The sequence below is a fragment of the Dromiciops gliroides genome, chromosome 2 (assembly GCF_019393635.1).
Source record: "Dromiciops gliroides isolate mDroGli1 chromosome 2, mDroGli1.pri, whole genome shotgun sequence".
NCBI classification, from domain to species: Eukaryota; Metazoa; Chordata; class Mammalia; order Microbiotheria; family Microbiotheriidae; genus Dromiciops; species Dromiciops gliroides.
Genome location: NC_057862.1, coordinates 660,788,520 through 660,812,279, shown reverse-complemented (window position 1 = coordinate 660,812,279; position 23,760 = coordinate 660,788,520). Strand labels below are relative to the sequence as shown.

The window sequence follows — 23,760 nt, the reverse complement described above, 5'->3', positions numbered from 1 at the left end:
GAGGGTAAAGTGCAGCACAGGATCATGGATGTAGAGCTGAAAGGTTCCTCAGAGGCCATTGAATTCAATTAGCTCATTTTGCAGAGGAGGAAACTGAGGCACAGAGATATTAAGTGACTTGCCCACAGACACACAGTTAGTAAATGTCTGAGACAGGATTCAAATTCAGGTCTTTCTGATTGCAGTTCTAGTACTCATTCTAGCCCTGGGTAACCTCAGTTGTTCCTGTAACCTGGGGTGCTCCCATGTACAAGTAACCTGAAGATCTTGAGAAACCTATGCAGTTTGAGGGCCACCCCTGGGATTTTATTCTATCTATGTTTGGCCAATAAATCTAACTTGCTCTAGGAAGGTAGGAATAGACCAGAGGCTGTCTACTGGCCTCGGAACCACCCCAGGCTCCCAATCTATCATCCATACATGGGTTCTCAGGGAATATATAGCCCTAAGTAACTCCCTGTACACTGGTCTACTCTTGTACTCTCTGGGCTACTGGGATGGGAGAGAGGAGTGTAATCAGATCTTCCCTGGGGTAGGGGGGCAGGGCTTCACATTTGGTTCTTGTTCTTATGACAACCAAAAGATGAATTCTTGGGTCTCTCTGGGAAGATATCAGAGCTGTGAGCCCCCACAGTCAGACTAACAAGTGGGAAGGGCATTGAAGCTGTGAAGCTAGGGTCTGGAGAAGATATTTAGAAGGGGTAAGAGCAAAGACTAAAAGTTTGTTTTGTTTTTTACTCTCTAGCAAGGGAGGGAGAAATATCTGGGGAAGTTAAAGGGATAAATGATAGAGAAAATTAGGGAGGTCATAGAGCTGATTATGGGGCAGTACAATGGAGTGGAAAGATGGCTGGCCTTTGGGTCAGATCAGGGTTTCAGTGCTGGATTTGACATTTCCTGACTTTGTGAGTTGGGTAAGGTACCACTGAACTGCTTTGTGCCTCAGTTTCCCCATTTGAAAAATAGAGATAATACTTTGTTTACAGAGGGGTGCTGAGAAAAGAGTCTGAAGAACCCCCCAAAGTTCCATTCATGGAAGCCATTATTACTGGCGGATGCTTACCAAAATTCAATGCCACTCAACAAGCACCTGCATGAAGCACCTGTTATAGTTAACCTAGGGGAATAATTTATATAATGACAACAACAGGACAGAGAAAAACAGCTTTGGAAAACTTCAGAACATTGATCGGTGCAAGGATTAACCATGAGGCCAGAGGACTAAAGATGAAACATTTCCTGCCACAGGGGTGATGGACTTCAAACTCGTCCTGGGTGTGACCAATGTGGGAATTTGTTTTGCTGGACTTTGCATGTTTATGATCAGGGTTTCCTTTTTTTTGTCTTTCCTTTAAGGGAACAGTGAGAGGGACAGATTATAAATACATTAAAAAATAATTATTTAATTTTTAAAAAGAACCTACTTTTAAAAACCGGGTATTCATGCTATTTCTTTTGTTTTTGGTGCTGTTGTTTTTCTATTTTGAGGTTTTTCCTTATTGCTCTGATTCTTCTCTTATAGCATGACTGATGCAGAAATATGTTTAATGTTGTTATGTATATGTATATGTGCGCATATATATATACATGTGTATACACACACACATATTATATATATATATATATATATATATATATATATATATATATATATATATATATATATATATATATATATATATATATATATATGAAACCTATACTGGATTGCCTGCTGTCTGGGGAAACGGTGGGGAGGGAGGGGAGGGAGAGAGAAAAATTTGAAATTGGAAATCTTATGTAAACAAATGCTGAAAGATATCTCTACATATAACTGGAAAATAATAAAATACTTTTATTTTAAAAAATAAATAAATTAAAAAAAACCCCAGGTATTAAGCTAGGTGCCAGCATGTATATAAAGACAGAAATGAAACAGTCCCAAGCCTAAAAAAAGCATCATATTCTGAGGGAGGAGAGATGTATGTAGATAAATATGTACAAAATATAGACAGGGTAAATACAAAAGTTTCTGAGGTTGGGGAGAAAAGTAATAATGGCGGGGCGGGGCACAAGGGAAGGTTTTGATGAAAATGGTACATAAACTGTGATAGGTTTTCTGCAGCATGGAAGTGAGGAAGGCAAGCCTATCAGGCATGGGGGACAGTCTGGACAAAAGCATGGAGGTGGGAGATGACTCTCTGCTGATAGGTCTAGGAGTCGCAGGAATGATTCTAGACCTTATTCTGCTAGACTGGTTCTGACAACTTCAGGACTCTCTATGGACTGACTTTTCTTTTCTCCCCAGGGTCTCTATCCTCTGCCCTTGCTCAATAGTGCCATGGATGATGGGAAGGCCACGCTGACCCCTTCCAACACACCGCTTGGCCGCAACCTCTCAGCTCACCAGACATACCCTGTGGTGGCAGGTATGGGGGGCTGGGATTGTGCTGGGGTGCAGATGCAGGAGAACGAGGTGGGTTTAGCTAGAAGGAGGTTCTGTGAGGGCTCCAGTGCCACACAAGAAGCGGTGAACTGTAGAAATCTACCCAGGCTAGCCAGAGCTCAGCCAGAGGGGCTATGCCAATCACACTTCATGTCCTGGCTCCTCCTCCCAACTCAGCAAAGAATAAGGGCTGGTAGATGATGTTTAGAAAGCTATTTCCTCACACTGTGGTCCTGAGCCTATAGGACTGGCATAGTACTGAAGCCAACCCAGCTTTTGACTATTCCCTTTTCATGGAACCTCCTCATTGAGCCCCAGGGGGACCCAGAGCAGGAGGGCCAGGGTATGGCCTTGTCTTTCCTGGTGATGCTGAGACCCCCTTACTCTAGGAGGAGGATCCCCAGGTCCCCCTCCTCCCTGGGCCTCCCCAAACCCATCCTGTCCCTTTGCATTTCATGGTTTGATTTTATGCATGCCTTCTCATCCCACCATCTCACACCCCTCTCTCATTGTTTGTCTCCCTCCCTCCGGCAGATCCTCATTCACCCTTCGCCATAAAGCAGGAAACCCCCGATGGGTCCAGTTCTAGCTCCACCCCTTCCTCTTTATCTAGCTCGGCCTTTCTGGATCTGCAGCAAGTCGGCTCCGGGGGCCCAGCTGGTGCCTCGGTCCCATCCTTCAATGCTTTTCCCCATGCTGCCTCCGTGTATGGGCAGTTCACAGGCCAGGCCCTCCTTGCAGGTATGGACAGGGAGGTCCTGGGGGGCCCATGCAGGGCATCGTGGGAGGGGTCATAAGGTTAATAGTGAACCACCATTCCCCCTGTGGGGACTCACTCTCTGGTCTTGCTTCCTCTTGACACCTTTGCTCCATGCAGAGTGCCTCTGTTTCTCATTGATCTATCATCTCTCTCTTTCTGTCTGTCTCTGTGTCTGTCTCTCTCTGTCTCTCTGCTTCTCTCTCCACCCCTGCCCCATCTCCATGGCTCCCATCAGGTCAGGTCAGGTGTGGCATGGAGGGAGGGAAATACTTTGGAGGGCTTAAGGAAGAAAGAGGCATCAATGCAGCCCCACTAATCCTCCCCGCAAAGTTTGCTGGGGATAGTGGAAGGCACGGACCAGGAGATCTAGGGGCTGAGTGGTGCTCACCTCTGGCTCAGGTGCAATCCTGTTCACTGGAACATCTCTAGGCATGGAGATTGGAGGCAGAGACCATGGCCAGATTTCTTTCTTCTTTTCCCCCTAATTTGACAGAAACTTATGAAGCCCTTATTATGTGCAAGGCAGCACTAGATGGGGGAAGGAAAGGGAAGGGAAGAGAATTATGGTTATTGATTAAGTGCGCTCTGAGCTTCACAAATATTGATCCTCACAAGAAACCTAGGAGGTAGATTATTCTTCCCATTTTATGGCTGAAAAAACTGAGGCTGACCAGGTCTGCTCCAGGTCTATGCTCTAACCATTATACCACCTAGGAGTCTTTCAGTCTATGAAGGTAAACTCAAACAGCACCTGTCTTCAGGGAGGTTATGGTCAATGGGTGGGGGCAGAGAAGGATGAAGACAACAGTTATACTTATGTTGTTCGGTCATTTCTTTCAGACGTGTCTGACCCTTCATTATCTGGAGGTTTTGTTTTGTTTTGTTTTGTTTTTGTGTGTTTTTTGTGGGGCAATGAGGGTTAAGTGACTTGCCCAGGGTCACACAGCTTGTAAGTGTCAAGTGTCTGGGGTCAGATTTGAACTCAGGTCCTCCTGAATCCAGGGCTGGTGCTTTATCCACTGAGCCACCTAGTTGCCCCCTGGAGTTTTCTTGTCAAAGATACTGGAACAGTTTACATTTCCTTGATTGAATGAGTTAACATATGTAAAGTGCTTTGCATGCCTAAAAGTTTATCATTATTATTATTATTACTATAAAAAGATAATGATGGGGTGCTCAGAAACATGGGTGAAAGCCCGAGAGAAATCAGGAAAGGATAAGGCTGAAAGTTGTTTCTAATGAGTCCCTTCTCAGATAAGGAAACTGAGGCAAACCAGGTTAAGTGACTTGCCCAAAGTCACACAGCTAGTGAGTGTCTGAGGCTAGATTTGAACTTAGGAAGTTGTCTGCCTCATTCCAGGTCCTATGCTCTAGACACTGAATCACCTAGCTGCCAGGTGTACTTATAAGTAAGTGTAAAGTAAAAGTAATTTAGGGGGAGTAGGAGTAGGAGTACAATTCTAATATAAAAGACGATTTATTAGCAGTAGAACAGAGGGCACAAAGGAAGGGTAGGGGATGCTGCTGGCCCAGATTTCTAGCTATCACACAGAGGGCTGGCCCCATTTAAGATATCCATGAGAGAGGAATCTCTGCAGACAACTCAGCAGCATAAACAGCTGGGTAAGCTCACAGTTGTTGACACTGTAAATCATGTTTTTCCAAATAGTCTCAGGATGAACATCTGTCCCTGGTGTCTTTCTTGTTTATTGCCTGCTTGGCAACTGGAAATGTCTTTCTCTTCCCGATGCTGTGTTGAATGTAAGAAGGCTTTTTGGAAGAGATGTAAAGGAAACCTGGTTGAGTGTGAAGTGGGACAGAAAAAGTAAAGAGGGACATTGAAAAAGTGAATGAAATTAGTAGAGAGAGCTTATTTAGCCCAGGTCGGACAAGGAAGAGAATCCGAGAGAAAAGTGAAACATTAGAAGCTAGGAGAGAATAGGCTAGGGACAATGGGGAGTGGAGAAGTGTCTTTCAATAAGGAGCATGGTATGGTCCAATGGGCAGATAATTGTGTTTGCATATAGAATGGTGTAGACCAGGAAAGTGTTGTACTAACGCAAGTAATGAGTCAGAAAAGTTTAAGAATTGTAAACTGGGAAATAGGTTTCCTTCAAATACTGACCATGAGTGGAGGAAGAGGATTCTGGGATCATCACTTCAGTTGTGACAGTTGTGCTTTTTAAAGAAGGTAGAACTTAGGATGTGATATGAAGGTTATTGGGCAAGTCCCCTGTGGAAAAAAAAATTAGAAAAAAGATGATAGACTCTTAGAGATAGAAAGGCTCTTGAAGGTGACAAGATCATAGAATGATGAGCAGGAAAGACCTTTAAAGATGATCTGCTGCAAGGGTTCTTAGCCTGGGGTTAATTAATTCATTTAAAAATATTTTGATAACTATATTTCATCATAATTGGCTTCTTTTGACATATTATATATTTTATTTCATACATTTAAGAATAGAATTCTGAGAAGGGGTCTATAGACTTCATCAGCCTGCTAGAGGAGTCCACGACACCATAAAGGTTAAGAACCCTTGCTTTAGTCTTACTTTCTTTTTTTCCACATGAAGAAACTGAAAGGGGGAAAGGAATAAGTATTTCTAAAGTTCCTGCGACACGTCAGGAGCTGTTCTAAGTACATTATAAATATTATCTTATTTGATCCTTATGATAGCCCTGCAAGGTAGGCATATTACCCCCATTTTGTAGTTGAGGAAACTGAAGTAACCAGATGTTAAGTGACCTGCCAAGGGTCAAATGGCTAGTAAGTGTCTGAGGCTGAATTTGAACTCGGGTCTTCCTAACTCCAGGATCACCTAACTTTCCTTGAGGCTCAGAGATGTCAAGTGACTTAATCAACATTATATTCATACATACATGCATTCATGCATGCATGTATGCATACACATATATGCCAACACACATATACCACACACATGCACATATACCACATACACGTACTTATGTGCTATATATGTAGATATGTATTTGCATGTACTGTACATATGTACGACTGCATAATATGTACAGGGTAATATACATGCAACACACAACAACATGCTTATATGCATATGTGTATATGTGTTGTGTGTACACACATACATATATGTGCACATGTATGTATATGTCAAATCCTGCTCTAAAGTAAATGAGAATGATTTAGAGAATTATACATGCATGTATACATAAAGATAGGTATATATACACATAAACACATGTACATATGTGTATACTTGCATACATGCATGTATATATGTAACAAGAGAGATATAGAAGGATATGAGGGCCTTTAGTTGGGAAAAAAGCATATTAGCTCTAATATGTAGAGTATAGAGTGCAATGTGTATAGAGCTATATATGGTACAGAACTTGACCTCAAAAGCCTTGAATTCAAATCCTGAGTCTTCCATTTATTGCTTTTGTGACCTTGGGTAAGTCACCCTCTATGGACCTCAGTTTCCATATTTGTAAAACAAGAGGGTGTAAGGTGTTAAAATTCTAGCTAGTCTGTTTAAAATATCTAATGAGTGGTCGCCAATAAATTATAAGCTTTAGCAAGAGTTTAGACTTTTAAGCATTCATTAAGGAGAATAAGAATTTGGTGAAGAGAGAGAGAAAGGCCTAGATTCATCTATCTTGGGGAGCTACAGTTCTCCTGCTCCGCTCTCCACGAGAGTCCTAGTGAGAACAAGAGAGAGAGAGAGAGAGAGAGAGAGAGAGCGCCAGCCTCGCCCCTTCTTCCTCCCACCAGAAAACATCACTTCCTGACGCCGAAAAGCCGCATGGCTTATCCTCAGGCGCCTTCTCCTCATGGCGGAGCTTTCCTACAGTAAGTCTCCAGCAGGTGGCGTCATTCCAGTCGTTACAAGGGTTAGGTTAGATGACCTCCAAGGTAGCTTCTAGCTCAAAATCTATGATCTGAAGATAAGGGAGGATCAAAATCCATTTTGCTTTTGCATGATAAAAAGGATTGGAGAATAAATCATCTTTTTCTGCATTCCCAAAGTAAGAATTCCTGTCTTTACTGAGGGAGCCCCAACCTCAGAGAAATATACAAAGATATTAGTAGAAAGCAGGGGATTCTATTTCTGCTTCTAAATCCAATTTCAAGATGAGATAACTTAGAAAAAGAACATGCTGGTAGAATGTAAATTCTGTGAGTACAGCTTATTGTCTCCATATCCCCAGGACATAGAACAGTGCCTGGTGTCTAGGGAGTTCTTAAATACTTGCTATAGAGAGGCTCCCTCCTATCTAGCAAATATTTAAATGTCTATCAGCATTTATTAAGTGCTTACTACATGCCAAGCATTAGGGATACAAATAGAAAAAAAGACAGTCTCTGCCCCCAAGAAGCTTACAAAATCCAAATCACTTGCAAGTCATGATACCTTCTTTCTGATGATGGTCCTCTTTATGAACAGAGGACAAACAACAACATTTTTTAACAACAACATTTTAATGGGTGAAGGGCACACATAAAAGGGAGCTAAAAGGTAGAGGTAGAAGAAAACAGAGGCACCAGATGGGAGCAAGGTAGAGGAAGAAGTAAGACATGGATGGCTTGGGCCCCCTTCCTTAGCCATCCAAGCATAGGGAGGGAGGGGGGGAATGTGAATTCTAGGGCTGGAGGGATTGGGGCTTCAGGATGAAGAACTAGGGGATAGTAGAGGAAGTCCATAGTATAGTCTGGAGATGGATAATTAAGCATGGCAGAACAGGGGTTAAATCCAGCCATTCTGACATTAAATGTGAATGGGCCACACTCCTATGAAAAGGAAAATAGACATGGAGTAGATGTTTAAAAAGGATCTACCTAATAGCATAAACCTCATTTAATACATGGGCTCAAATTGAAAAATTAGTCTAAAACAAAAACCTAGATGGAAGGAATAATATATGATAAAAAAAATCTGTCCCATCTTCTCTACTTACACAGCTGCCACTCTAGTTAAGGGTCTCATTTCCTCTCCCTTAGACTATTCCAAGAGATTCGTAATTTATTTTCTTGCTTTCCATCTCTGTCTCTTCTAATCCAACCTCTACATTGCTGCCAGATTGATATTCCCAAAGTGCAGGTCTGACTGTATCAGTCTCCTGCTCAAGAAGCTTCACAGGCTCCCTATTGCCCCAAGAATAAAATAGGAACACCTTTATTTGGCATTAAAAACATTTCATACTTTGGCTTCATCCAGTCTTTAAAGACTAATTCTGTATGACTCTTCCTTATCCATGCTGTATTCCAGGCAAACTGGCTTGCTTGAGGCTCCCCATACACACCATTCCATCTCCTGCCTTCTTTGCAGGCTACGCCATGTCTGAAATGCTCTCTCTCCTCAGCTCTGTCTCTGGAATCCCTAGCATTCTTCAAAGCGTAATTAGGGAGGTTTCCATGAATACTGACAAAAGCACAAATGTTCTCTGTACTTGACAAGACTTTTGTTTAAGAAAAATGTCATGTAGTTACTAGCCCAAGAACCTTATCAGGCATAAAGTCTTGACCTATTAGATTGTAAGCTCCTTGAGGTCAGGGACTATCTTTTTCTTCTTTTTTTATCCCCAGTGCTTAGCACAGAGTCTGGTATATAGTGGGCATTTGTTATTGTTGTTTAGTTATTTTTAGTCATGTCTGACTCTTCATCATCCCATTTGGGGTTTTCTTGGCAAAGATACTGAAGTGGTTCAACATTTCCTTCTCCAGCTCATTTTACAGATGAGGAAACCGAGGCAAACAGGATCAAGTGTCTTGCCCAGGGTCACACAGCTAGGAAGTATCTGAGACCAGATTTGAACTGAGAGAGATGATTCTTCCTGGCTCCAGGCCCAGCACTCTATCAACTGTACCACCTAGCTGCCCCTATTAAGTAGAGACTTAATGTTTATTGATTGACCTGACTTGACTTGACTTTGATGAAGAGCTGGACAAAAGATAACAGAGGTCACAGAATCAACATGTTAGCTAAGGGGGGGGCGGGGCAAACTGACCCACTTAAAAGGAAGCACAGCCTCATAAGCAGCTGTACTTTGCCAATTGTACGAATATTATTTTAAACCACGCCTGGTGGCTCTTGTGGAAGCATGTGAGCAAGCAGTAACTGAACCCTGGGATTAAAGGACAAGAAACAAATACAGCAAGACCTTCACTGGGGAACTTAAAAGACCCAAAGAGGATCATAGATAGAGAGCTGGAAAGAATCTCAGAAACCACCGAGTCCAACCCCTACATTTTAGTTTAGTTTAGTTTAGTTTTGTTTGAGGGATAATGAGGGTTAAGTGACTTGCCCAGGGTCACACAGCCAGTAAGTGTCAAGTGTCTGAGGCTGCATTTGAACTCAGGTCCTCCTGACTCCAGGGTCAGTGCTTTATCCACTGAGTCACCTTGCTGCCCCAGAAGAAGTGAGTTTTAATCCTACTTCAGGCATTACTAGCTGAGTGACCCTGGGCAGTATCACTTAAGCACTCTCTGTCTTGGTTTCCCACTATGTAAAATGGGCATAATAGTAGCATCTACCTCCCAGACTTCTTGTTAGGATCCAATGAGATAACATATATAAAGTGCTTTGCACACCTAAAAGTTAGTGATTATTATTATTATTACTATAAAAAGATAATGATGGGGGCAGCTAGGTGGCACAGTGGATAAAGCACCAGCCCTGGATTCAGGGGGACTTGAGTTCAAATTTGGCCTCTGAATCTTGACACTTACTAGCTGTGTGACCCTGGGCAAGTCATTTAACCCTTATTGCCCTGCAAAACAAAAACAAAAACAAACAAACAAAAATTGGGGCAGCTAGGTGGCACAGTGGATAGAGTACTGGCTCTGGAGTCAGGAGGACCTGAGTTCAAATCCGGCCTCAGACACTTAACACTTACTAGCTGTGTGACCCTGGGCAAGTCACTTAACCCCAATTGCCTCACCAAAAAAAAAAGAAAATGATGGGGTGCTCAGAAACATGGGTGAAAGCCCGAGAGAAATCAGGAAAGGGTAAGGCTGAAAACTGTGTCTCTAATAAGCCTTGAGGAAGAATGAAAGAGAGGGTCAGAGAGGGGGCCGGAGAAGAGGCCCAGAGCCAGAGAACTCTGAGAGGGGAGAAAGAGAATGAGAGCTGTTAGTCTGCAAGGAAGTAAAGCTAATGAATTCATTTCCTCCCAAGAGCCGGCTGTCCTGAAGTGTGCATTGAATGGATGAAATGCCATTGTGACCCGAGGGGGAAAATGCTGGCTTGAAATCTTGAGCGCTCTAGGTAGGCAAGGTTAGATAAAGGTGGGGTAGTGGTGGTTGACGATGCCCATGACGTGAACGATGAGGAAAGATAGAGGGAGGTGACAGAATAATAAAACCTCAGAGCTGGAGGGGATGTTGGGAATCATCTCCTCCTCCCATCCCCCTCATATTACAGATAAGGAAACTGAGGCTCAGTGTCAGCCTCTCATCTAAAGGCAACTAAACGGCAGGTCTGGGTCTGGGAAGCCAGGTGTCTTGATGCCTTGTTCAGTATCTTTTCCAAGTCAGCACCTTCTCCCAAGACTTAGCAATGCAGCCACCTCCTGTCCATCACAGACAACTGTCCCCCCCTTCTCCGTCTGCACATAAATATTCCTCATTCCTAGACTCAAATGCCTTCTTGTCTCATTAGCAAATCTCTTCTGTTCCTTCCGTCTGGTGCTGTAGCTGGGAGATTCTCTGTGTTTAGCTTTGTAGTTCATTTAGGGGGAAAAAAGTGAGTTTTCCAGTCAAAACAATGATGTGTATTTACATTTGGGACATATTATTCTTTTTTCTCAAAACATACCATAATAATAACAATGATGGTAATGGTGCTCATAGTAGTAGTAGTAGGCTTCCACCAGTTGCTGACGACCATGGATCAGCGCCTTGAAGAGCCACAGGCCACAGGTGCTAATCATACTGTACATTTAAAGGCAGAGTGGTGTAGCCAATAGCACCCTTGGAGTCCTGAAGACCTGGGTTCAAGTCCAATCTTTAACTTATATTGGCTGTGTGATCCTGGATAAGTCACTTCCCCTCCAATGTTTCAGACAATTCTCTAAGACTACAAGTTGCAGAGCAGATGCCAATATACTTTGATATATGGAGTTTCCTCCTAGGGAGTTCTTTAACCCAGTGAAATCACAGGCTCAGTTTACACACACCCACACACACACAAACACCCCACCTTACATTTCTATTATACTCCACCAGATAAATTTAATTTACATTATTTCACCTCATCCTCAAAAGTGAGCTGGGTAATAATAATATAATAATGTAGCACTTGGGGCAGCTAGGTGGCACAGTGGATAAAGCACCAGCCCTAGATTCAGGAGGACCTGAGTTCAAATCTGGCCTCAGACACTTGACACTTACTAGCTGTGTGACCCTGGGCAAGTCACTTAACCCTCAGTGCCCTGAAAAAAAATGTAGCACTTAAGGGTTTATAGTGTTTTTTCCTCATAACAACCCTGTGGAGTAAGGTAGGTAGTGCCAGCATTCTTATCTAAGTTTTACAGATGGGGAAACTGAGGTTTGGAGTTTCCCAAAGTCACACTGCTAATAAGTGGCAGAGTTGGGACTTGATGCCAGGAGCTTCTGACTCCACATTTAGCTCTTTTCACTGCACTGACCTAAACTCGGTTTCTTGGCAGTTTCCAGTTGCGATGTCTTTCCATCAGTACCATTATGTGCTGTGAATAGGAGCCTACCTCAAGAAATCTTGCTTGGGTTTTGCCTGATTGGGTCCAGTTTTGATGATAGATTGCCTGTGTCACAAGCAAAGCTGGCAGAGATCTAAACTTGCAGGCCAAATAATGCATTTATAATTGTATCTGTGTTACAAGAACTCAATTTCCAGGCAGTCTTTTTGGGAAAATGGCTTCTCTGTTCCAAGCCAGGTCTGGCTTGCAGCACAATTCCCTGAATTTCCCTGAATTTGAACTTGGCTGCGCTAGAGATGGGGGAGTGTGTACAACAAATAAGCAACAGCAATAACCATCTGTTTAATGATTTTACACTTATGAAGATCACATGAGGTCAGGGGTGAGACAGGGTAGGAATCATTACCACCTTTTTTTTTTAATTAAATTTTTTTTTTCATTATCACCTTTTTACAGGGAGAAAACTGAGTCTTAGGGGCATTAGCAGGCACTGTGAGTCCATGGCAGAACCACCACAAGGGATATTATTTCTCAGGGCTTCAGGAGGGCAGGAGAATATGTATATGACCCGGGGATGGTGCCCTGGCTCTAAGAGATCTGTCCCTCTCCATTCCTCATCAGCATGGTGGGATCAGAAGTGCTCTCAAATTGGAATCTGAACACTTGGGTTGAAATCCCAACTGGTCTATCTCCTTCCTACCTAGGCATAACCTCCCTGAGCCTCAGGGTCCTTTGCTGTAAAGTGGATGTGATACTATTCGAGTCAGTCTGATATAGTGGCGAGGTTGCTGCTTGGAGTTACAAAAACCTAGGTTTAAATCCTCCCTCTGACATTTACTAGCTGTGAGCTCCTGGACCAGTCATGGAAACTTATTCAGACTCAAGTCACTTCCTATGATATATCTGTTAAGTCATAGATGGGGCCAGGTTTGTTTTGGCAGAGAGATCATGGCACCATAGATTTTGAGCTGGAATGGATCCTAGAGATCATTGGATCTGATGTCTTCATTTTACAGTAGAGGAAACTGAGGCCCATGGAAGTGACTTGTCCAGGGTCACACAGCTAGTAAGTATCTGAGGTGGAATTTGAACCCAGGCCTTCTTGACTCTAAATCCAGTGCTTTATCTAATACATTATGTTGGCTCTCATAGTCCAACACCCTCATTTCACTGCTGAGGAAACTGAGCTAGGAGAGGTCCCCTGTTTGTATTTTTGCTTCTTACCTTGGGGGAAGGTGAAGAAGACTCTTGGTAAAACTTCAATGTGCTTTGTAAACATGAACTGCCTTATTTCAGTTCCCATCATCCACTAGTCTAATGATATCCAGCTCCCAACAGACTTTGGGGCAGGAGAATGGTCTATATGGAGACCAGATTAGGGAAAGGGAGGAGCGACAACTCATCTGCTTTCATGGGGAGTATCAGCTGAGTGGGCAGTACCTTGTATGATCAGTCACCCACGGAGGGAATGTTTTCCCAAGGGTCGTTGGAGGTAGATGGTGGGAGGGAGAGTTAAGGGCCAGCTCTGCTATTGAGGCATCCACTGCCCAGGGGATGGAAAAGGTAAGTTAGAGTGCTGGAGGAGACTTAGGCACCTGGTAAGACAGAGCAGAAACAAGAAGATCATCCTTGGTGGAGATGGAGGGTACTTGGGTGCCATCACTGAATTCATATTGATGCCAGAGAGCCAGAGGTGGGGGAGGAGGACCTAGGTAGAGGAGGTGTGTGGGAGGGGATGGTCAGGGGATTGGGAAGGAAGGAGAACTTGGAAGTTGGGATGGATTGTGGGCAAAACATACATGGTAGAGACTTGGGGTTTTTTTGTTGTTGTTTTGTTTTTAGTGAGGCAATTGGGGTTAAGTGACTTGCCCAGGGTCACACAGCTAGTAAGTGCTAAGTGTCTGAGGCCAGATTTGAACTCAGGTACTCCTGACTCCAGGGCTGGTGCTCTATCCACTGTGCCACCTAGCTGCCCTTGGTTTTTGTTTTTTAAACAAGCTTTATGATACACGGGACCCAGGGACACTGTTTGGCCAATGCTGTGTCTTTTTTAAAGGCCAGTAGTCACAGAATCCAGGGATACCCCTGTAATTAAAATAATATTAATAATAAATGACAACTCTCACTTTTCTATCATTTATAAAGTTTACAAAGCACTTTCCAATGAGCTACTGTTTTCTAGTAGCCAAGAAAACAGATGTCTGTTTCCTGGGGCTGAAACAGTTCCATTGGGGCACAGGACTAAGGAAGTCATTCCTGGTCATCTGTAAGTTACAAACTCCCCATGATGGAAGGTGGCTGCAAACCTGCAGACTGAGTCATCTCTTATTTCAGTAAGCCACTGTCTGCTTCTGTTCACACTAAGGGACCCCCAGATCAGTCTAGAGACTTGGGAGTCTATGAGCTTATGGTTATTGAAGTAGCCTGTGCCTGGAATTCACTCCCTCCTCATCCCTGCTACCCAGAATCCCTTGTTTCCTTCAAAACTCAGGGTAAGCATTGCTTTCTACATGAAGCCTTTCTGGTCACCCCATTTCCATAGCTTCTAGTGCCCTCCACTCCCAATCACCTTCTTTCTATTTTTGTATGTACCTGAATCACTCAGCAATCAACATGCATTTATTAAGTACCTCCTAGGTTCAGGCACTGTGCTAGGTAGGTTGTGAGGAGACAAAATAAGTGAAGCCATCTAAACCACCTTGTCATTTCCCTCAATAGAATATGAGCTCCCTGAGGGCAGGGAACCTTCATTTTTCTCTTTGTATGCCTATAATCTAGTATGTGCCTGGCACATGGCAGTTGCTCCATAAATGTTTGTTGATTGATTAATTGTCACCCAACCTGCTGCTGGGAGGGATAGAGAGGGAACCTTTTGCCCACTAGGAGTTTACAATTTCACTGGCGAAATGACACCAGTGCTTATGATGTTATTAGAGAACAGTGTGAAAGTAGTTGCCAAATGATGATTGCACACTTCATGAGCTGGATCATTTCAGAGAAGGGAGAGACATCAGTGGGGGTTGGAGCAATCAGGGTCGGCTTCACAGAGGAAGCAGCTTGAATAGGATGTGGAGAGGAGCACAGGGGACATTTGAGCAGGAAGAACCCGCAGGAGAAAAGATTCTGGACTCCTCCAGAGAAGAAGGTGACAAAGGTTGAGCCCTTGACTTACGGTGACTTCTTTTCACTTTTTTTCTAGGGCGGGAGATGGTGGGACCCACGCTGCCCGGATACCCACCCCACATCCCCACCAGTGGCCAGGGCAGTTATGCCTCTTCTGCCATCGCCGGCATGGTGGCAGGTAGGGAGAATAACTGGAAACCAGGGCTCCAGGGTTATGAGGGAGTGGACCCTACCAGGAGTAGAGGGAGGTTGGCCCCTGGTCTGAGAGCACTGAAAGGTGCTGAAAGGCAGTCCCAGAATTTGGTTCCTTTGGAAGGCAAGCTACTTTTTCTCTTGTGGCAGTTTTAGCTCCCCAACTGTTCTGTTTTACCTTTTCTTTTCCAAGTTTATGCTCAACTCCAAATTGGGATCAGCATCAGGAAAGGAGCTGAGATGTCCTGTCTTTATGTTTTTTGTTTTTGTTTTTTTGGATGGGGCAATGAGGGTGAAATGACTTGACCAGGGTCACACAGCTAGTAAGTGTCAAGTGTCTGAGGCTGCATTTGAACTCAGGTCCTCCTGAATCCAGGGCTGGTGCTTTATCCACTGCGCCACCTAGCTGCCCCATGTCCTTTCTCTATGTGTCAGCCCCCTGGCATCTCACAGTAGCCAACTTGCACTTGCTGGCAGTAGACACATGGCTTTCCTAGAGCATAAGGGGATCTGCAGAAGTTTTCTTTCATTATTAGGGGCTGGCCTTGGTGCAGCAGAAGGCATTCTGTGTTCGGAGTTGTGTGTGTATGTGGGGGGGAATTCATATCTTCATGGCACAGTGGGAATAAAGATGGATTTACAGCAAAGGACATGAGTTTGACTCTTGGTTCTGTCATTTGGGATCTGTGTGACCCTGGGCAAGTTATTTCATCTCTCTGAGTCTCAGTTTCCTTATCTGTAAAATGGAGGGATGGTCTCTGACTTCTAAGGTTCCTCCTAGCTGTAGATCTGTGACTGAGTGAACAAATAACCTGTAAGGCCCCTTTTACCTTAAAACCTATGAACCCCATGATGATCCTTAATTAGCCAAGATGATCATTAATGTCCATCCTAGCTCTAAAACTATGATTACATGAATCTCAGCTACTCCTGTGACTCATCTCACCTCCCTAGGTCTCAGTTTACTAATCTGTAGAATTGGGGTGCCCCTTCTGGCTTGACATCCATGCTCCTATCACCAGATGACCTCCAAAGTCCCTTATAGATTTTAATATATGATCTTAAAAAGTCCCTGCATCCAGTTTCTTGGTCTACTGGGTGTCTCTCAAGGCCAGGGTGATCACCACCTATTTTGAAGTCTGGAGCTGTGGGGAGGGTTATGGGAGATCCTCCCTGTTTGCCTCCTTCCATATTGTTCCAGAGTCTGGTCCTCAGACAGGAAGCACACACTGGAAGGGGATGCCTGGCTGGCTGTACCGCCCCCTCCCCCTCCCCTTCCCCAGGAGAGAGTTCTCTGGCCTCTACTCCAGACCCTTGTTAGAAATAGATGGGCACCTGTCAGGCTGAAAAGTGTTCCCCTGCCTCTAGGCACTGGGCTGGGAAATGGAATGGCTTTATGTGAAGAGGGAAAGAGAGGAGAGAGGGAGAGAGGGAGAAAGTAGGAGGAGGAGGAGGAAGAGGAGGAAAAGAGACAGAGACAGAGAGACAAAGAGAGATGGAGAGACAGACAGACACACACAGACATGCACCTCTCCTGGGGCTGCATGTGCTCCCAGCACAGTGTTGGCTCTCTTGGCTCCCACCTCCCAAAGCATTGCTCATTAACCTGCTCCTTCCTTCCTCCTTTCCTCTCCAGACAGGAGTTAATTTTTGCCGGCTGCCTGCCCCTTGGTGCCCTGTGCTGAGGCAGGAGTGCTGAGAGAGAGAGAGAGAGAGAGAGAGAGAGAGAGAGAGAGAGAGAGAGAGAGAGAGAGAGAGAGAGAGAGAGAGAGAGAGAGAGAGAAACAGAAGCAAAGAGACAGAGGTGTAGAGACAGAGAGAGACAGAAACAGAGAGAGACAGGCAGAGAGAGACAGAGACAGAGAGAGACAGGCAGAGAGAGACAGACAGATAGAGAGACAGAGACAGATAGAGATAGAGAGGCAGAGAGACAGAGATAGAGAGAAAAAGAGTGAGAGAGAGACAGAGACAGAGAGAAACAGAAACAGAGGCAAAGAGACAGAAGCATAGAGACAGAGAGAGACAGAGACAGAAACATAGAGAGACAGGCAGAGAGAGACAGAGACAGAGAGAAAAAGAGTGAGAGAAAGAGACAGAGACAGGGAGAGACAGAGAGAAACAGAGACACAGAGAGAAATAGACACAGACAGAGGCAAAAAGACAGAGGCAGAGAGAGAGAGAGAGAGAGAGAGAGAGAGAGAGAGAGAGAGAGAGAGAGAGAGAGAGAGAGAGAGAGAGAAGGGAGGGGAAAACAGAAAAAGAAAGAATGAGAGATCCACAGAGACGGGCAGAGAGAGAAACACAGGAAGACAGAATGACAGAGACAGAAACTAGAGACAGACGCAGAGAGAGACAAGACAGAGAGAGCTAGAGAAGCAGAGGGAGAAGGAGCGAGCAGAGGCAGGGAGGGAGGAGGGAGTGGAAAGGAGGGAAGGAGGTTGCACTCTCCCTGGGAACCTGCTGAGCTGGCACTTGTTGCTGCTTGGTTACCGTGGCGATGTGGTTAATGCACCGTTGAAAATACAGAATACTGACTCCTCTCTCCCTCCTGGCCCAGGACTCCCTCCCTCCCTCCCTTCCTCTCCTGGAGCGTGAAATGAGATTGGTCAAGATAAAAAAGGAAAAGATTCGGTTATTTTTTTTAAGAGTGTGGATAATGGGGCCTCTCAATCACAATCCAGGGCTCCAGTCGGCTCCCCCTTCTTCTTACTCCCCCACTCCTCTGCAGCTTGCTTGGAGAAGGAGGAGGAGGAGGAGGAGGAGGAGGAGGAGGAAGGAAGGAAGGAAGGAAGGAAGGAAGGAAGGAAGGAAGGAAGGAAGGAAGGAAGGAAGGAAGGAAGGAAGGAAGGAAGGAAGGAAGGAAGGAAGGAGGGAAGGAGGGAAGGAGGGAGGGAAGGAGGGAAGGAGGGAAGGAAGGAGGAAGCATAGTGGTTTTTTTTGCTAACACTTTACAGTTATCTCCTTTGATCCTCACAACCACCCTGTGAGGTAGGTGCTATTATTATCTCCATTTTACAGATAGGAAAACTGAGGCTAAGTGACTTACCCAGGGTCACACAGCTAGGAAATGTCTGAGGCCAAATTTCCTGACTTAAGGCCCACCTAGGTTTCTTGAATGCCTATCCATGTAAAAACCAGGTATGTTTCATTGCCTGAAAGGGAGAGTGGAATAGGGAATGGAGTCAGGGAGGGCTTTGTCATCATCAGTCATTCAGGTCCTTCCTCTGACATTTTGCTCATGACCTCGTTTAAGCAAACTGAAGTCCAGAGGTTAAGTGATCTATCCAAGGTCACACTAAGTGTCAGATGTAGGCTTTAACCTGAGGGTCTCAGATTCCAGAAGCAGTGGCCTCTCCCTGGTGTGACACTAGTGTCCTCGGGCAGCTTTCTAAGACTATAAATCACAATTGACCTGTTGGCCTGCTTTGATGGAGGGATCATGTGCACTGGGAGTTCCACAAATCAAGGAAGTCTGGATCTCCCCAGCTCAAAGCATTTGGTGAAGAGGTCTTAAACAGGGGCCTCTACGTGCCTTTGTGCCACTGTTTACCTTGGCTCCCACGTGAATGAAGCTGGCAGCCGGGGCGGGGCCAAGGCCACTGCTTACCTTGATTTTACTTTGGGTGGCTTTTCTGGGCCTCAGTGCCCTCATCTGTTAGATGAGGGGGCTGGAGGAGATGACCTACAAGGTCTTTTCCAGATCTGAGCCTAAATCTCTCCTCTGTTCAGTCTGCTAACACTGAGGCACAGCTGCGTTGATGGAATCTGCGACAATCATCCCAAGGTGTGGAGGAGCGTCCAGGGATTTAGTCTAAAAGCTGTTGCTCCTGCTTGGGGGAAGGGTGCAGCAGATAGAGAGATGAATTTGGAGTCTGGAGGACCTGGCTTCAAATCCCATCCCTGGGCAAGTCACTTAATACCTCTCTGCCTCAGTTTCCTCATTTGTCAAATGCCAGGGTTGGCCTCCATGGTCCCTTCCAGCTTTAAATGTATGTTCCTAGAGTGCTGAAGCTCCCACAGATCTGGACTCTAGTCCCGGCTATGTCTCTCTCTCTCTTTTTTTTTTTTTTTGGTGGGGCAATGGGGGTTAAGTGACTTGCCCAGGGTCACACAGCTAGTAAGTGTCAAGTGTCTGAGGCCAGATTTGAACTCAGGTACTCCTGAATCCAGGGCCGGTGCTTTATCCATTGCGCCACCTAGCTGCCCCTATGTCTTTTTTCATCTCTGTTCTCTTTATCTGTAAAGTCGGGATAGGAGTGGAGTGGATTGGACTAGATTATTTATTGTAAAACTGTCTCTTCCAACTCTAAAATTCATCGACTTCTCCCATTCTTTCCACCCATAATCAAGCCTCAACCTTTCTCACTTCATCCCCAGGTATAGCCTGCCTTTCCTTTGGGGGAAACCAGTCTTGGGGTTGAATGAGAAAACTTTAAATTTGGAAGGCCGATGGAGTCCCCCAAAGAAAGCTCCAACAGAGAGATCTTATACATAACTCTGTCTTACAATTGAGGATACTGAGGTTCTGTTAAAGTGGCTGATCCCCTCTTCCTCCCCTACCCCCAAGCTTCCCAGAGGGACCTTCCAGCCATCTTTGCTCCCTCTGCTTTGGGATAAAGAACATTGGTTCATAGAATCACATATTTAGAGCTGGAAAGGATCTTAGAGGTCATTGAGTCTAGTCCCTTTGTTTCACAGACAATGAGACAGAGGGGTTAAATGACTTGCCCAAGGTCGCACATCTAGCAAGTATCTGAGATGGGATCTGAACCCAGGTCTTTCAGACTGCAAGTCCAGTACCTGATGGTTGGATCTGGAGATCCTAGTCTGGGAGGTGGAAGGCAACTTTCAGGATGTCTGCTGTGAAATCTTGTCCCGTTCCCTAGACTCAGCCACCTTCTCCCCCTGCCCCCGCTCAAAGTAGATGCCTGACAGGCCTTTCTCCTTCTGTCTTATGCCAGCAGGAAGCGACTACTCTGGAAATGCCTATGGTCATTCCCCCTACTCCTCCTACAGCGAGGCCTGGCGCTTCCCCAACTCCAGCCTGCTGAGTAAGTGTCCATCCAACCAGGGCCCTGGGGGCTCCCCTCCTAGGGCACAGAGGGCAGTGAATTGTATTCGAAATGTTGGGATGATGAGCAGAGAGGGGGGAGTTAGGGAAGGGGACAGTCTGTCTGCTCCTGGGCTTTCCCTCCAGTGGGCATGAGCTATGGTCATGGCCCCCAGGGGGGTGAAGGGAAGAAGGAGAAGCTCTCTTCCCCTAAAGAAGCATCCATCCATCCATCCATCAGTCAATCAATAAGCCTTTAAGAACCAACCACTATGTGCTGCTGCTAGAGATACAGAGAGAATGAGGAGCCAGACCTTGGCATTGGCCTTCCCGGAGCATCCCTTTACATTGTAATAATGATTGCCAACATGTGCCAGGCACTTTACAATTATTATCTCATTTGATCTTCCCAACAACCCTAAGGTTGCTATTATCATCCCCATTTCACAGATATGGAAACTCAAACAGAGGTTAAATGATTTACCTGGGACTACACAACCAGGAAATGTCTGAGACTGGATTTGAACTCAGTTCTTCCTGACTCCAGGCCAGACTTAGTATCTACTGCACCACCTAGTGGGTAGAGAGCTAGATTTGCAGCTGGGAAGATGTAGGTTCAAATCCCTACCATGACACTTACTGGCTGTGTGGCTCTGGCCAAGCCACGTCACTCCTCAGTGGCCCAGTCAATTCTCTAAGACTGTTAGTTGAAGAGAAGGTGGAGACCTGCATCGGTAAAAGGACTTTCCTCATCTGAGAGTTCCCCACATCAGGAAAGTCACAGATCTTGTCTCTAGCCCGGTCCCTGATATGTACAAAGAAACCATGAGAATAAATATAGTAGGGGGTAGAGCACCCATCCCTGAATAATTCCCAGGTAGCATATGCCAAGTCCTTCAAAGGTTCCAGACTTCCTTTCCTCCTATCCTCATGCTCGGCCCTGGGGTTCTTTGGGCACCAGGAGATGTTGTCAGTTGAGATGGAGGAGAACATCCCAGATCTTCTGCCTGCTGGCAGCAGAACCGAGGCCTGGAGAGATTTGTTGTGGAGTATGAAGGAGGGCTTCCCTGTTATACTGTCCCTGGGGTCCAGGCTTCAGGGTACAGGGATAGGTGAAGAATTCTTATCTTGAAGCCCTTCCATCAACTGCTTACTAATGGATAGGGTCCGTTATCAGCCCCCACTAAAGCTCTGCTGCATCAGACATCTGAGGTAAATGAGTAACCCTTGGTTAAATCTGTCCCCTCTGCCTCTTCCCACCTCTCCCCACTATTCCACTTATTGTCGGGCTTCTGGGAGCTGTAGAAAGCACCAAGATTGAGAAAAATCTTAGCTTGTTTTCCATAATCCCTCCTGATTTTAACCTTCCATTGTGGGACAAATAGCTGATTAGATGGTTAAGAAAGAGAAGAACACTGGACTTGGGAATCAGCAGGCCTGGCTCCTCTACTCATCCAACCTCTGTTTCCTCATTTGCAAAATGACAGTTTTGGATCTAATAATCTCCTCCCGCTCTGATGGTCTATGCGCTTGTGCCATGTTGACTCAATGGCTCATCAGGGAACATTCCCCCTGTTATCCTCAGGGCTGTCCATATTGGCATCCAGTAGGATCCTTGGGGAAAGACCTCCTGACCCAATCCCTATTCTTTCCCTGCACCCTTCTGGCTACTTGGGGCCTTGTCCTCAAGGCCCTTGATGACCGCTGCCTGAACAGGGTCATCCCAGATGTGTTTTCACCATTAATAGATTAGTTCTTCTGAATTCCAGATGTGGTCTTTTCCCAAAGTGAGGGTGTAAAAAGTCAAAGTTATCTTCAAAAAAAAATCCGAAGAAGAAGAAGAAGAAAAAAGAAAGAATAATTCCCACCCTTGCCAGAAACTCAGTGGTGAGGCCTGGGAAGAAGAGGAAATAAGAGGAGAGAGGAGTTAATCTTTGATGATCAGATAGGAGCGGGATAAATGTTTAACTTCAGCTGTCTTAAAGGTCAGCAGATGCAGGGAAGGCTCTGGTACAAGTCTCCCTTCTGACCAGCAGTGTTGTTATTTCTTTTAACTCGTCCAGGTTCCCCATATTATTACAGTTCCACCTCAAGGGCGAACGCGCCTCCCACCACCGCTTCGGCCTTTGACCACCTGTAGTTACCATGGGGACAGCGGGAGCGACCCTACGGCCGGCAGGAGGATTCGGGCTGGGACAGGCCCCAGGAAGTCACACAAAGGAATCTTTATTTATTACATGAAAAAATAACCACAAGTCCAGCATTTCAACTCCCTGTGTGGTTAATTTAATGAAACGTGAAAGACACAATGACCTTGGGGAAGGCCAAGCTGTCCCCCAAGACTCCTTCATATGAGACAGGAGTCCTGGAGAAAGGAAGCCATCCCATTTTTTTAAAAAAGAGACAGATTTGGAGAAAAAGAAACTGTGGACCATGGCTTTCTCCCCATTCAAAGAGAGAGATGATGGGGAGGGGAAGGCAAGAGGTTGTGGAAAGATAAGTCCTTGGCAGGAGTGGGGTGGGAGGGAACGCAGCTCCGATGGGATCTAGACTTGGCTTCCCCTTGGCTTTGTACTCGATGTGATGCTATCTTGGGATACTGGGGCACTCATGCAGACACACCCAACCCGGCCCCCACCTCCTTCCCCCACCTTGGATCCTCCTCTCATTGACTTCCCCATCTCTCTCTCCTACCCTGTCTTTCCCAGAAGAGGGCAGGAAGGAGGAGAGGTGTGCTGTTTTTCTCCTCTACTCATCTTCTGGGGCTCCCCTTATACCTTATTTCATAGGCACAGACTGAGGGATGCTCTTGATCGGACCCTTGGGCTCTTCACTGACCTTCATTCCTTCTGCTGAAGTGAAAACTCTTTCAAAAACATAAAGCGCCCTATGAGGTATTCTTCTCATGGATCCTCCCCTTGACAGATGCCACCAGCCGGGCCTGACCCAGGCCTCATACAGGCTGAGAAAGGAACAGACCAGAAACTCCCTCTGCAGTCCCCCCAGACACCCTGGGGATGATGGGAGAAGCAGGTTCTCTCCTCTGGTCGAATATGCATGGTGTAGGGGGAGACAGAAATCATTTGAGATCCATTTCCCCAGACTGATCTATCATCCCTAGGTCACGTGCTCCTTCCTAACCCCAAATGTGCCATGGGTGAGACATCCCTCTGAGGTCTGGCCCTCCTAGTTTGGGGGTGGGCCAGGGGGAGGGGGAGGGGTGGTGGTGGAGCCTCCAGCCCCATTGAGCCTGTCTGTAAATACTGTAAATGAAGCTCAGCCTGAGTTCGATCCCTCTTTCCATCCCTAGACCTTTTCCTCCTTATGAATTATCTCCCTGCAGGAAGTAGCAGGACTTCCCTCCTTGATGCTTCTTTAAACACACACACACACACACACACACACACACACACACACACACACACACATCATTCAAAATCCCCCCTGCCACCCACATCAGTCAATAAAACATTCTTCTTTGTTTCAGCCTTCTGGATTGGCTGGGGAAGGTGTTGGGACAGCCTTCTAAGAAGGCTCCTGGGGGGAAGATGG

General features: G+C 45.6%; 1 protein-coding gene across 4 annotated transcripts in view; it reads left to right on the top strand.

The window, feature by feature from the left end:
- PAX8 (paired box 8) overlaps positions 1–23,384 on the top strand; it is an 87,690-nt gene extending 64,306 nt beyond the window's left edge. For 2 of the 4 annotated variants that reach the window (XM_043986074.1, XM_043986073.1), the window contains exons 8-11: positions 2,288–2,408; positions 15,043–15,144; positions 20,123–20,209; positions 22,272–23,384. In XM_043986074.1, coding sequence (XP_043842009.1) covers positions 2,288–2,408; positions 15,043–15,144; positions 20,123–20,209; positions 22,272–22,348 — 387 coding nt within the window. In that variant the 3' untranslated portion in view covers positions 22,349–23,384. Of the gene's footprint in view, positions 1–2,287; positions 2,409–2,959; positions 3,167–15,042; positions 15,145–20,119; positions 20,210–22,271 lie in introns of all 4 variants that reach the window. The other 2 variants (XM_043986071.1, XM_043986072.1) reach the window with 2 other exon arrangements.
- Positions 23,385–23,760: the final 376 nt, after the last annotated feature.